This window comes from Cornus florida, unplaced genomic scaffold, assembly GCF_030987335.1.
Source record: "Cornus florida cultivar Cherokee Brave unplaced genomic scaffold, ASM3098733v1 CherokeeBrave_3.0.0_Hap2_Chr09, whole genome shotgun sequence".
In the NCBI taxonomy this organism is placed as follows: domain Eukaryota; kingdom Viridiplantae; phylum Streptophyta; class Magnoliopsida; order Cornales; family Cornaceae; genus Cornus; species Cornus florida.
This window is the reverse complement of record NW_026775579.1, coordinates 79,368,994-79,385,234: the sequence shown is the minus strand read 5'-3', so window position 1 is coordinate 79,385,234 and position 16,241 is coordinate 79,368,994. Positions and strand designations below refer to the sequence as shown.

Sequence of the window (16,241 nt, the reverse complement as noted above, 5' to 3'; positions counted from 1 at the left end):
TGGAAGGTTGAGGCATCAAACAAACGAAATGAAATTTTGGTAATTCAATCAGTGAATAGAAAGAAACATATGTGAACCGGCTTACTTCAACCTGAGATAAAATTTTGTGAAGCATGAGCAACTCTATATTATCATCGACAAGGTAAACTTTCAAAATTCAAAGACATTTCAAATTAATCCTTAAAAAATAGTATGCCAAAGTCATTAGTTTGAGTCCTTTTTATGCCATTATGCTCAAGCATTGCATATGTATAGCTTTCATATTGTATCGTTCTCAGGTGATACATAAAGCTGTTCAGTTTAACATCTCTGCTCTCAGTTTCTGCTTTAGGTTATTATATGAATATATTTATTTATTAGTGCCCCGTATGACCTATTTGTGTTCTTGTAGCCCAAACACTGTAAGCAAGAAGATAGTCATTTGATCAAAAGGTTTTAGGTGAGGTATTGGCATTGGGCTTCTCCTGGTTTTAGGCTTGATGCTTGCTGGTTTTTAATTGCGGATGCTCAAACCCTGCAGATTACGAACACAACATAAATGACACATTCATATTTATATCTATATATAAATTTTGTTCCTATGTTGATGCAATGTAAAACTATGTTTAACATGGCGCTTTTGTAGTATGACATACCATATTTTTTTGGTTCAGTGTAGAGAGAGTACTTGACAGAGTACACATCTACATATGTGATTGCAACTAGAGGAAGGTCCTTTCTGAGTTGTAGACTGGCCTCCTTCAACCTGCAGTTAAAGTACTGAGCTACCTCATTGTAAGCCCTCGCGCAGCCAGCGCTGTCCCTTTGAGCTGCCGGAAAAGTTGCCAAGATATAGGGAAGGCTGCCAATCGGTCCGGTGTTGTGGATCCAAAATGACCTGGCTCCCAACTTGTATATATTCTACACCATCACAATGTCATGGTTATAATACTTCCAATACAACATTTTTAGTCATGCGCATTTTTTTTTATCCTCAACCTATCAATTGTAAGTATCAAAAAGGAAGAACAACTACATGTATGATATATGCAGACCTTATGAAGATTATACCTTAATGTTAGTAGAGAACCTATTGACTATTTCTGGGACAGAAGCTGTAACGACCCTAGCTGATGCCAAAATTTTAAAAAAATTCGGCATGACCTCCCCTCAAAAACGGGCCTACCACAACCTGTTAAAAGAATTTTAAACCTGTCCCAACACAAATATCATATAATACATTCCATCATCCCTTTCATCCATTCACCATGCCTTAACTTAGTTCATTTCATAGTGGTACAACCACCTACTATATCTTCCAGATACCATAATTACAGTCCCAAAATACAAGATTAATATCAAATGTCCATAAATATAATTACAATAATAAGAGTTTACAAATCTCTATACCAAATATAACAAACTAAGAGTTTACAAAAAAATATGGGACTTAACACAAAAATAGCAAAAAGTCTTCTAATCCAAATTAAGCCTGTGGTGGAAAGTCATCCGCCACTTCTTTCCCGTTTCCTGAAATTTTTTTATTAAATAATAGGGTGAGCATAAAGCTCAGTAGGTAGCACTTAAGACACGCATCTTGTGTCCCTGTGAATCCATACAAAGAATAGATCAATAGGAATAGGGATCATACAATGTCGGGATAATACAATACAATGCCATGGAATGCAAATGCATGCCAATGTCACTTCCCATTTTCACATTTCAAACCATCACTTTCAAACTGTTAATACAACCCGCCCTTTGGTGACCCCGCAGCGGCACGAAAGGAGGATTGGCTAGTGTCCTTGACCCTTGGTACCCCTGAGGCGTCATTATGGGGCCCAGCTAGTACAATCACACTAGGGCGACTCCCTAGTCCCCTCTAGGCTATATTAACACTCCGGCCCTTTCGTACCCCCGCAGCGACTGGGTTTTCATAAAACCAATTCGTAAAAACTCTTTTCCCAAAATTCCCCTTTTTGTTTCAAGCAAATTCTTTCATTTCATGCAAACCCAATGGTATGTGCATGTATGTATGTCCCATGCTTTTCAATATTATGGCATTCTTTTTAAGATTTTACACTACAAAATTACTACACAACTAGACATATATCATATTCAACATCATTAATTAAATTATCAACACATTAAACACGACAAAACAACATCTAAACATGCTTTTCACATAGAACAACTCATAGTCAAAAACATGAATTTCTCTAGATATCATTTCATATAATCATTGATGCAATTAACTCATAAATAAAGCATGTTATCACACAAGAGAGATATAATTCACAATGGAACAAGAAAGGCATGGATTAAGAGCCCCTACCTCAAAAGTGAGCCAAAACCCTTAAAATGGGTCTCTAAATTCGAAGTCCCTAGGAAGATTAAATCTGAAATTGCTTACACTAGCGCGTACAGCTCGTCGTGGGCTTCGTTTTGCCTCAAACGACTCTCAAATCTACCAAGGATTGAGGAAGAAATCAAGAGTGGAAGTTGAAAAGAAAAAGAAAAAAGAAATACAGAGAGGAAGAAAGGCAGCGGGGAGAGAGAAGAGGAACAGAAAAAAGGGGTCTGTAATCCCATTTGGCACATGATAACATAAAATAAAGTAGGTCCCACAGCTAAATAAAAAAATTTCTTTTAACCTAAATATATATATAGATATAGTCAAAAACTTTACAGAAGCATTCACTTCCTCTATGGACATGTTACTGACCAAGAAACCTGTTTAAGATCATTCTGACCAATATCAAATGTATACAAGGCTTTTCGAAAATTTTCCTCCTTTGGCATTAAATCCTTGTATATTCCTCCTATATATAAGAGTAATTGAATTCCAAATTAACAAATGGGCAGAGATTTAAAGAGAGAATGTAACAGATATATATATATATATATATATATATATATATATATATATATATATTTGAAAGTTCAAGCAAAGGCACACACGCTCATAATATTGCCCCTAATAGTGCTCGGACACTAAACCTCCCCATTGGTGAATGTAGTAGATATTGAAATGACATGGCACAGTGCGATAAAATCATTTACCTGTTTTCTTGATAATTTGTGATTTGTATATGAATTGTGCGAACTGCCAATACTGTGCATCTAAGTAGAAGGGACTGAATGCACCCACCGGAATAATGGACTGAAGTGGTGTGGTGGTTGATGCTGCAGTGACGAAGTTTGCACCATTGGTGTAGTTGGTCCCCAAAGAATTGAGATAAGCACTCAGAAATGGGAGGCCAAAACTTGTAGCTGCAGTGGCATAATTTGATGATAGACTCAGGCACTCAGCAAAATGTAGGAATAATGAACTAGAGAGAATGCATCAACAACTGCCTTTAAAGTGACAGTTTGCTTCCATTGTGAATACCAAGTACTTTCCATGGCTTTATTGTTCAAGAATTGCTCGGATACTCGCGTATACGTATTCAATATTGAAACAACCCTAAACTGATACCATTTAAAAAAAATTTCGGCATGACCCCCCCTAAAAATGGGCCTACCACAACTTTTTTAAATACATTTTTAACCTGTCCCAGCACAATAAACATAAAATATATATATTCCAGGATCCCTTTCATCCATTCATCATGCCTTAATTTAATGCATTCCATAGTGGTACAACCACGTACTATATCATCCAGATAGCATAATTACTGTCCCAAAATACAAGATTAATATCAATGTCCATATTTTACAACTTTTAGACAGCTCATACAAAAGTTGCGGCCCATAGGTACGATTATAATATTAAAAGTCCATAAGTCGTCGTACAAAATACATTATGCTTAGTCTTACAAAAATAGTGAGGCCCAAGTACAAGAACAACAAATTAAGCTCCTAATCCATACTAAGTCTGTGGTAGAATGTCATCCGCCACTTCTTTCCTGTTTCTTGAAAAAAATTATTAAATAATAGGGTGAGCATAAAGCTCAGTAGGTGACACTTAAGACACAATTCTTGTGTCCTTGTGAATCCAAACAAAGCATACGCCAATGGGAAATAGGGATCATGCAATATAGGGAATTAAAACAATATGCACGTTAATTCCAATTATAAACCATGCAGTGCAATGAAATGCAGTGCATGTTAGTGTCACTCCCCATTTTCATTCACAAAACCATCACTTTCAAATGTTAATACAGCCCGCCCTTTGGTAACCCCGCCGCGACACGAGAGGAGGATTGGCTATCGTCCCTAGACCTTTGGTAACCCCGCAAGGTCATCGAGGGGCCCGAATAGCTCAATCACAATAGGGCGACTCCCTAGTCCCTATAACGACCCGAACCCGGGGGTTCGAATCGCTAATAGGGTCCTTACCAGAACTCGAGGTCAACTAAGGATACTATCGACCTTTCCTATGTCAATGCATATTATACGTGTTATTCCAGGGTTTATAAAATAAAAATAATAATAATAATAATAATAATAATAATAATAATAATAATAATTAAATGAGATCATATCTACAAAGGATGACAAAACAGTCCACTAACCCATCAAGACTTGTGGAGGAGCGTCGTCCGCCACATCCTTCCCGTATCCTGAAAAATGTTAAATAATGGGGTGAACTAAATGCTCAGTAGGAGGTGCCTAAGACACACCTCTTGTGACCCCATGAATCCACGTATAGAATAGAAATCAAGAGAATGAGATCATACTATACCGGGGATATAATCCATAACCACAACGTCAAATATAACCACAATTGTCATTCAAGTCACAATTATGCCATGTATGCCTATGTAGTGCAATGTCATGCCCATGTCGCTCCACATTTTCCGAAACATTACCGTTTCAACTTCCAAACCATTAGTGCAATCCGACCCAAGGCACCTCCAAGGCGTCACGAAGGGAGGATTGGCTAACTATCCACGAGGCGTCGCATCCGACCTAGTTAGCTCAACCATACTCCCCTCTAGACTACACTAACATAACGGACCACTAGGCGCCTCCTAGGCGTCCGATTTTCACAAACACTTTTCAAAAATAATTTTCTCAAAACAATTTCATTTGCTTCAAAAACACTTTTCCCTTTCTCTTTCTTTCCTAATGGATGCATGAATGCTTCATACTTCTAATCACAATTTAACTATTGAATTTCACATATGCTCTCCATAATAAATTTCAAAATGCGTAATTCATGCTTTCATTCAACATTAATTTAACATAGTAAACATACAAGGTATAAATTATATTCCACATAGACTTGCTTACACACAAAATATCAACTAATACAAAATCACATTTCTTATATACATCATTTAAGCATATATTCTCCTCAAATAACAATTAGCACATAACCACATATTACATATATAACAATTAAGTTATCTTTACAAGAATCCACAAAATTTAGGCATGCTTTACAACGATTAATGAAATGTAATTCACTAAAATCCAAGAAAATGTGAATTAGAAACCGCTACCTCAATTTTGTAGAAAAATCCTCAAAATGGGTCCTAAATTCGAAATCCCTAGATTGCACCCAAACCACTTTTGCTCCGATCAAATCGTAGATCTCAACGCGCTCTTCACTTTGCCGCAAACGGCTCTAAAAAATACCAAAAAATGAAGGAGAAATCAATGATTGGATTTTTATTTTGAAAAGAAAAAGAAAATGGATTAAGAAGGGGGAGAGATAGAGAGCTTACGGGAATGGGATAAAATGTGAGGCCAACATGGCCTTTTGGCCACAATTTGTATAAGTGGTGGGTCCCAGGGACGGAGCCAATGAAGGCCTAGGGGGGGCACGTGCCCCCCCTGAGTTGGTCAGCAACCTTTAATATATGTGGTAATTTTTAAAAAAATTTCCATATGTATGAAAAAATTTATATAGTGCCCCCCCTTGAATTTGTAGTTCTTAAAATTATATTCTTATTTTTTCTTTTACTCTTCACATTCCTTAAATTTACTTAGTAGAAAAAGTCAAATTTTTCTTCCTCAATTTAAACTTTTTAACTATTTCCTATTAAGGTTCTTTTATTTTTCTTTCCTTTTATATTTTAATAATTTTCTTCTTCTTTGTCTTTTTGAATTTTATAGTTGTTATATATATATATGTGTGTGTGTGTGTGTGTGTGTACTCCGTATTGTTTTTTTTTTTTTTTTTTTTGTTTGGCAGTGTGCCCCCCCTCACTTGAAATCCTGGCTCCGTCACTGGTGGGTCCTACCACTTTTAATTAATTTTTTATTTTTTTTATTTTTATTTTTTTACACCACAATTCTATATATATATTCATACACATAACAATTCTCCACCACATATATATACATATGTAAATAAATTACAAACATTACAATCTACCCTCCTTAAAAGATTTCGTCCTCGAAATCTACCTTCCTTGAAGAAGGAGGCCCACAACCATACACCTACCCGAGAACACCTCACAAAACCTCAAAACCATGAACTCTACAACATTATTGCCTTTGACACCGGACGTCACCAGGCAATCACACACCACTGCCACAAAAACACAATGCTCACCACCCTATAAGGGTACTCATTACTCACGACATCATAACATAAACTAATTAGATTTTATACTCGACTCAAAATGGACATCGACCCACCCTACACTGCTACGCAAGGCTCCAAAGCCCAAGAAGAACAGTCACAAGACCACCGAACATGATGACATCCTGTCTTAACGTGTCCCTAAAAGGACACAAAACCCCAGAAAAAGAACCCCATCCATCTCACAATCAAGCTCAACTCTAGTCTACACATCTCTTTCAGACCGAACACTCACTACCTAACACTTAACTACACCATTACATACCCGTACAACGACTACCATCCACACCAAGCAGCAATCATTAAACTTATCATCCTCAAGATGACTAAACAACAAATCTCCTAACGACTACATAATTATGAGTCACTAGAGTAATAAAACGTACTATCCTATACCTAGAACCCAAATCCTCAAAACAAGATTTTCAATAATCAATGATCATACCGCAAACCCTTTACCAGACACTTGGTACTACCTAACACACTCCGTCACCCAAAACAAATTAACCATCCGAATCCACACTGTCACACTGACACAACGCGAAATACCGTGCCCTCATTATCCTTGACAAATTGAAACAATCATTGACCTTTGACCCGACATCGTGCTAAGAAGGACTAATTCATGAGAAATGGTTGGCTAGGCCATTCTCATCATCGATCTGATCTCAACACAAATGTCATCCCTGTCCTCAGGTCTAAACCTTAAACACACTATCACGCAGTCCACAAGACAATTATGAGATCCACTCATTACCCATCCATTGCTCTACATAACCATAACGGTTAAACAGTCACATTCTTACTCTAAAAATCCCAATCTTACTTTAATCATATAACCCTAAAAAGCTAGAAATGGCACAGCACCAAACGTCACAATCATCAATCAGCACGAGAGATCTTTAATTTCTTCATAACACCCATACCAGGTAAACATCTTATAACATTACTCTATTTAAGTCTTACCTCGTCAAAACACAATGCAACTATTTCACACCTGAGATCACAAAACCAAAATCAATCTTTTCCATTATTCCCCCAATAAAATTAAAGATTCACTTTCTCTAATCACGAACCAATGACTTTATCTCCCTCCGTGGTAGTGAGTCGACTAAATCAACCAAACCTTACTGATGAACTCTAACAACATAACAAACCACACACAGGTCCGTCTACCCATTGACACGCACAACTCCAAAATGAAGATCAAGACTCACGACAAACAACGTCCTTACCAGGACTAGAACAAATGGAAAGGGTAACAAACCTCACTCTCATAAGAGACTAACGACTCGCACCTGAATGCACCCGACATCTTGTCACATGCTACACACCAACTGTCCAACCATGGACACCCAATCTTACCTGAGATGAACTAAACTCCTTACACACAAAGAGAAGAACCAAATGGATACCCGTACGGAACTACGAACTCAATTCTAGGCGACCTCGCCACTAACGAACCGTCATACACTATCAATACAGAAACCTCGTATACGATACCCCGCAACACCCATGCCAACCAAAACCAATCAAATCCCTACCACCCATTCGTCGAGTACTAAGATTCAACTCACAACACAACCATCAAACAAGAGCATAAATGCTCACAACATACCAACACTAGAAACGATCACAACCCATCGGACACCGTATCCCATTCTACCTAGATACAGTCACTCCCAAATGATAACCTCTATGCCATAAAATGACATTTTACCACCCATTCCATCTCTACCTTCCCAGGTGACATTACCTCGAACACCATGCATAAGATTCGTGACGTCAGTCACATCAACCCATTACTTGTCAAAAGAAAAAGGTGCCTATCTGGCAACATTGTCCTCACTGGCTCTAAAGACTAAGCTGCTCACCATTACCTCGACTGATACATAACCCCCATCACCTACCTGAAAACATACAACAAACAACTCATAATCTCCAAACCACCCTCTGATCATACCCCAAATCATTCTGCTTATCAATACTAAACATCACGCTATAACGTCTCTACTACCATCATCCTCAAATGACAACTTAAACCTCTCATCTCACCACATCACCAAGTCACCACCAAGCAATTCAACCTATGACACCATCATAACAAAAGAATAAGCATTACTCTCGATACCTTCCACAACAGCCACTATTTACCACTAGAAAAGAACCTTCATACGGCAATGCTATGTCGACAAATCCTTAAAACAAAATGAGCACAAATCTCAGAATGATCAACACCAAATTGTCTCCTTAAAATCATCAACAATACAATCAATCACTAATGCTCAACCGACCACTTAATCCATTATTTCAAAGGTAATCTATATGCCTAAACAAAGAAGCCTCATACCCCAGGTTCAACGTCACTACTTTCCCTCTTTTCGGTTCCTCAAAACCCCCTTGGCCCGACAAAAGTCAAATGGGGTAACTAACTAAACCTACAAGATCAACTTCATCCCAATCATCTTTATCATCAGTCTATCTCTTTGAATCCTTAAACAACAAGCACTACCTCCTCATACCCCATACGCAACATAAAATTCAACTCCAGTCTACGGCTTTCAATTTCAAAAACACAGTTCATTTGGTAACACATTACCTACCATCTATCACTTCACCTGCAAAAACCAAACATACCAATGACCCTATACTACCTGCCGTATCGTGCAATCCTACATTACATAGCTAAAACTGACCACTATACCTCACCTCGTGACTCTCTCGACAACCATGACAACCTATAACTTCGCTCATCCATCGAGGCATGCAATCGACCCACCGAGAGTCAATTTCCTGTAGCATACTCCCGCAACTTTTCGAAACAAAAAAATCACCTCTCAACTAACCGTAACCAACACACTTTCTTAGACTGCACCAGAACACCCGCAATACACATTTACAACCCATAGACTACATTCGTGACTCAAACAACTTCTGTCACACCTACCACGACCGGTTCGAAAAGAACCTCCTCACCAAACTGTAACCCAAGTCATAAGCACAAACCCCCTAAGGTCACACATTTCTCCCACGAAACCCTCACTCCATACACCTAACCTTTCCGGTCACAAAACCCATGCACTAACAAAGGAAACTCATATACCACATAGACACCGTGCCAAGAAATACGAACCCATTCTAAAGTCGTGCTCTAAACACCGCAAAAAATGCAACAAAAAGATCAGAATGATTACACACCAAATAGCTCAATCCAGGAGCTAGAAGTCCGTGCCATTCGTTCGATAAGAACCAGCACCCCAAACAACCCTGGAGCAACCGAGCTCCTCGCCTACTTAGGTCAAAACCCACACAACCATCTATGCTCAACAGCATAAACATATATGAATATAGATATATACGTATACAAAATGAATGAAACCCACAATACTATACAAAACATGCTTGCATATATTAGGCTCATTACTTGTCACATTAGCATAAAAGAAAATTACACCAACCGTGCCTACTGCTTGCCACTGTCATGTATCACATACTTTCCACTTGATCATGTATAACATGCTTTCAAATACTTTCGCATTTCATTTACATATACGGCAATTTAAACACGTAAGCACTTGGCAAATAGGTATGCCTTCAAAACTGTAAACATATAAACAATTAAGCAAGTAAACATGCGTCTTTGGTAATAAACACTTTAACACATAAGCACATAAACAATGCAATCCACCTTCCACACAACCCTAGGTAGGCCTCTACCCGTCGTCCTACTGGTTTTCGAGCCATTGCTCTGATACCAAATTTGTAACGACCCGAACCCGTGGGTTCGAATCGCTAATAGGGTCCTTACCGGAACTCGGGTCAACTAAGGATACTATCGACCTTTCCTATGTTAATGCATATTATACGTGTTATTCCAGGGTTTATAAAAAATAATAATAATAATAATAATAATAATAATAATTAAATGAGATCATATCTACAAAGGATGACAAAACAGTCCACTAACACATCAAGACCTGTGGAGGAGTGTCGTCCTCCACTTCCTTCCCGTATCCTGAAAAATGTTAAATAATGGGGTGAACTAAATGCTCAGTCGGAGGTGCCTAAGACACACCTCTTGTGACCCCATGAATCCACGTATAGAATAGAAATCAAGAGAATGGGATCATACTATACCGGGGATATAATCCATAACCACAACGTCAAATATAACCACAATTGTCATTCAAGTCACAATTATGCCATATATGCCTATGTAGTGCAATGTCATGCCCATGTCGCTCCACATTTTCTGAAACATTACCGTTTCAACTTCCAAACCATTAGTGCAATCTGACCCAAAGCACCTCTAAGGCGTTACGAAGGGAGGATTGGCTAACTATCCACGAGGCGTCGCATCTGGCCGAGTTAGCTCAACCATACTCCCCTCTAGACTACACTAACATAACGGACCACTAGGCGCCTCCTAGGCGTCCGGTTTTCACAAACACTTTTCAAAAATAATTTTTTCAAAACAATTTCATTTGCTTGAAAAACACTTTTCCCTTTCTCTTTCTTTCCCAATGGATGCATGAATGCTTCATGCTTCTAAACACAATTCAACTATTGAATTTCATATATGCTCTCCATAATAAATTTCAAAATGCGTAATTCATGCTTTCATTCAACATTAATTTAACATAATAAACATACAAGGCATAAATTATATTCCACACAGACATGCTTACACACAAAACATCAACTAACACAAAATCACATTTCTCATATACATCATTTAAGCATGTATTCTCCTTAAATAACAATTAGCACATAACCACATATTACATATATAACAATTAAGTCATCTTTACAAGAATCCACATAATTTAGGCATGCTTTACAACGATTAATGAAAGGTAATTCACTAAAATCCAAGAAAATGTGAATTAGAAATCCCTACCTCAATTTTGTAGAAAAATCCTCAAAATGGGTCCTAAATTCGAAATCCCTAGATTGCACTAAAACCACTTTTGCTCCGATCAAATCGTAGATCTCAACGCGCTCTTCGCTTTGCCGCAAACGGCTCTAAAAAATATCAAAAAATGAAGAAGAAATCAATGATTGAATTTTTATTTTGAAAAGAAAAAGAAAATGGACCAAGTAGGGGGAGAGATAAAGAGCTTACGGGAATGGGATAAAATGTGAGGCCAACATGGCCTTTTGGCCACAATTTGTATAAGTGGGGGGTCCTACCACTTTTAATTAAAAAAATTTCTTTTTTATTTTTTTTTTATTTTTTTACACCACAATTCTATATATATATATATAGACACACACACACACACACACACATAACAATTCTCCACCACATATATATACATATGTAAATAAATTACAAATATTACAGTCCTTCTAGGCTATATTAACCACCGGCCCGTTGGTAACCCCGTAGCGACCGGGTTTATCAAAACTATTTCACAAAACTTTTCTCCCAAAATTTCCCCCATTTTCATTTCAAGACAAATTCTCCCATTTCATGCATCCCAATGACATGTGCATGGATGTACATATAATCTCAATATTATGACAATGAAAAATTTGGCACAATCTAAATAAACATGTTCTCACTAGTCATTTTCAGCATATTAACACATAGTGGGCATGATAAAACAACATCTAAACATACTTTACACATGAAACAAATCATATTTAAGATCTTGAAAATTCTCTAGACCCCATTCATACAATCATAGATACAATTAACTCCCAATTAAACATATTTGACACAGCAAGGAGGTGTAATTCATAATAGAACAAGAAATGAGAAGATTAAGATGCCCCTACCTCAAAATGAGCAAAATCCCTAGAAATGGGTTCTTAAATTCGAGCTCCCGAAGAGGACCAAAAGTTGGAATTTCTGGTACAAGCACGTAGAGCTCGTTGTGCTCATCGTTTTGTTTCAAACGACACTCAAATCCGATAAGAAATGAAGAAGGAATCAAGATCCCAAGTTTGGTTCTAAAAAGAAAAGAAAAAAGAAGAAAATGAGAGAGAAGAGAGTTCAGCGGGGAGAGAGAAAGATGGAGCAAAAAAAAAAAATGGTCTCCAGACCTTTTGTGGTGTGAGTGGCGGATCCCGCCACTAGCTTTTCTTTTTGTTTTATCTTTATGCTTCAATTATCTACACTACACAAATAATAATACACATCACCATAAAATTGTCACATAATTCACATAAATTAAAATGTGAAAAATGCAACAGGACCCAACCACAATCCCGGACGAAAAGTGAAAGGACAAAAATACCCTTGTCTTCACAAATTTCCAGAAAAATGGAAAATGTTGAAAATTGGAAATATTACAAATATTTTTTAGATACTTCAACCACATATTTGATAAAATCCTGTTGTAAACCAGGTGTTTTTACCAACAGACAATAGTTTCATACACTGAACAGAATGTTATTAAATCAACAATGGTATGTAACTATGTTTATGCATCACCTCATATAAAGTGAACATATTTGATAAAGGGTAAAATGCTCAAAACACCATCTAGTATCGATATAGAGCGTTTTTTTTAATTATAAAAAACTAGTTCTAAAAGTGTTCAAATAAGGATCAACTCTCCTAAGAAGCATGGATACTTCTACAAAGGTGATGCTGTATCGGACTCCGATATTCCTCAGATATTTGCGGATACATGTATGATACTTCCTAAACATATCCATAATTTTTAAATTTTTATTTTTATTTTCAACACGTATCCGATAATTCTTATAGATACTTCGACCACGTATCCGATACTTCTCAAATAAAACCCTTCCATAATGTTTTTCCAACAGGCATTAGTTTCATACCCGTATCAAATACCGATACTCCTCGACTGCTTACAGATACGTGTCAGATACTTCCTAAACATATCCAATCCCAAAGTGCACCATTTTAACCACTTAAAATGTAACACAACCTTAAACTTTGAATTGGCTTTCATTCCCCAGGCCCCTTCCCTCTTATACACTCTCACAAGAGGGCCAAGTACGATGAATACAAAATTAAAGAGAATAGCCCCATAGCAAACAAAATATGATCACCATCTCAACAAAAAGACCATGGATTATTCGAGATACAAAAGGATATTCTCATGTTCTTCCTCACCTTCCTCGCATATAAGCTTATTTTTTATGATTTTTTTACTTGCCACAAGTGTAATGTGGGTGGAGAAGAGAGATTTATGGGATTTGTTTTATTACATTGATATGGTGAGTCATTGGTGGTAGTTTCCTTAAATCGTGGTCCCTAATTGAAACAAATCCCATAAATGGCTTACCATATCAACCGTAAATAAAACAAATCCCATAAATCTCTCTTCTCCACCAACATGTAACCCTAACAGGAGACCACCGAAGTGAAATGTTTTACTCAAGGTTCTCTTCTTCCTTCTTCCTTCTCCCTCATATGTCCATTTATTTATATTGATGGTTCGGCAGCTAAAGATTAAGTAAAAAGTTGTTAACTCGTTTAGCTAAAATCATATATGTTCAAGACATGATTATTACTAATAAAATAACATTAACTGCCTCAACTGAATTAGGAAAATTTCATATCACTTGGCATTTTTACAGAGAATAGACCACTTCATCTATATTACAAGGCAAAAGAAATGTTCAACTTGGAGGAATTTACTTAAACTAAGGGATATGGGTAGGGGCCTTATTAAGCATAGAATTGGGACAGGGAAGGACACAATGCTTTGGTTGGATTATTGGTTGCCAAATGGACCCTTAACCACCCAGCTAGGCCTCACTGATATGGAAATTCTTCAACTGAACACACAAGTCTCAGTTGATAGCCTGATTTCCAACAATCAATGGGCCATTCCTCCTCACCTACAGCATATACCCTTCCTACAGTCTCAATCTTTTCTCAATCAATTACAGTCCCTTCCATCCCCTTCAGCTTCCCCTGACTTAATTGAGTGGTTGCAGGTTTCTCTCAGAAGCATACCATGGATTGCTTCAACCCTCCATCTATATCCTTTCCTTGGCACCACCTAATTTGGTTTAAACACCATATCCCTAAGCATAGTCACATAGCGTGGTTGGCAATGAGAAAGAGATTGTACACTTCGGACACTAACCCAATGTTGAACAAGCATTATACAAATGCTTGTTACCTTTGTCTTTCTGATTGGGAATCATTTGACCAACTCTTTTTCAAATGCACATATAGTGCATCCATTTGGAACTTCATCCAGCATGCAGCTGGCTTTTACATTCAACCCACCTCCTGGGAGGACCTCATTACATGGTGTAGTTGCAACTGGGCTCAAAGTCACTTTATAACACACAAGCTTCTGCTTGTTGCAGCAATTTATTTCATATGGCAGGAGAGGAATGCAAGGGCGTTCAGGAACATTTCTTCATCACCACAGCATACCATTTCTCTCATCAAGAGCACAGTCAGAGCTAGATTTGCCTCTATCATGCTCAAGACTGGTTTGGAACTAAGGAAATTGGACTCCTTAAATGATCTCCATCAATTATTTTTAAAGGGATGCGCATTTGCTGGGGGTCACTCATGGTGTATTATGGACTAGCAACTACACTATGAATTATGGAATTGAAGGTGGCTGAGAGTTGTCTGTTCTTAGCAGTGTCAGGTTGCTTGTTAGTTGTATTTCTAGTTTGTTCACAGTTTTCTTGTTGATTGTAAGTTGTTTTCTTGGCTTGTAATGTCCCTTGTTGGACCTCATGTACATTCTTATTTTTATTTATTTACAGCTTACCCTTTTACCTAAAAAAAAAAAACTTAGCATCATAATACTTCAAACCTTTGAAATGATTTTTGCAACATGTCTTAGCCATGATCTTCTTGTTCTTTTCTTTTTCACTTATGTCAAAATGAGTGTCCATGCAGTTAAATGGACCTACCACTGAAGTGGATATCCCAATCTTAATCATGCTAGCCCTTTGCACCACCATAAAACATTCACATTGTAATGACAGAAAATGTAGGCCTAAAGTAAGTTAAAATTGGAAGTGATACTGGTAGATACGTACCGATGAAATCGATAATGAGCCGTCCATCTGAGAGTCTCCCTGCCGGCATGCGAAAGAAGGTTTCTCCATCGAAGGCTGCAGCCAATCCACCGAAGGCTGCAGCCAATCCACCGGTGTCGGAATTTGAGTCGCCGAAGTAAAAAATTGCCGGAAAATCACAACTTTGGATAGCAGAAACAGGGTTCAGGACAGTGGCATAGCACAGAAGAAAGACGCAAAAACAAGAGAGAGAAAAAGCAGACATGGTCATTGTTGGACACTCCATGTGGTGGAAGAGAACAGAGAGGAAGGAAGGTGTTTTGTTAGAAAGCTAGAGATGAAAAGTCTGGTTTATGTAGTGTTTGAAAGTAGACTTTTCAATACTATCTCAGAAGAAAATTCTCATGTTTATCCAAAGCATGGTATTTTTTTAAACCACAATCTTGAAATCTAATGATTTGCGATCTTTTACATCCTTCATGGAAATGTCAACTCAAAGACCAAAAAAAAAAATTTGATTTATATTGTGGGAAATGTATCAATAAATACATTCACGTGGAGTGGTCAAGAAATGTGGGATTCATGTTTGACCATAAACAATTGAGGTGCAATATTACTTGCACCAAAAAAAAAAATAAAAAAGACTGACTAAAATACATGAAAGGATTGTAATCAATAAATATATTCATGTAGTTTGCACATGATATCGTGAACATGTGACTAAATGTATGCTAACGAAATGAAT

General features: G+C 37.4%; 1 protein-coding gene across 2 annotated transcripts; it reads right to left on the bottom strand.

Moving 5' to 3' along the window:
• Positions 1–1,248: 1,248 nt before the first annotated feature.
• Positions 1,249–15,862, bottom strand: LOC132274537 (GDSL esterase/lipase At3g26430-like). 2 transcript variants are annotated; one of them, XM_059775837.1, is made up of 2 exons: positions 15,518–15,860; positions 1,249–1,509 (listed from the first exon to the last, which is right to left on the bottom strand). In XM_059775837.1, the coding sequence occupies exons 1-2, from the start codon at positions 15,780–15,782 to the stop codon at positions 1,466–1,468; spliced, it is 309 nt and encodes a 102-aa protein (XP_059631820.1). In that variant the 5' UTR covers positions 15,783–15,860; the 3' UTR covers positions 1,249–1,465. The 2 variants fall into 2 exon arrangements, with proteins under 2 accessions (XP_059631820.1, XP_059631822.1); XM_059775839.1 differs by lacking the exon at positions 1,249–1,509 and adding an exon at positions 11,029–11,542 and having other exon boundaries at positions 15,518–15,862.
• Between the last annotated feature and the right edge of the window lie 379 nt (positions 15,863–16,241).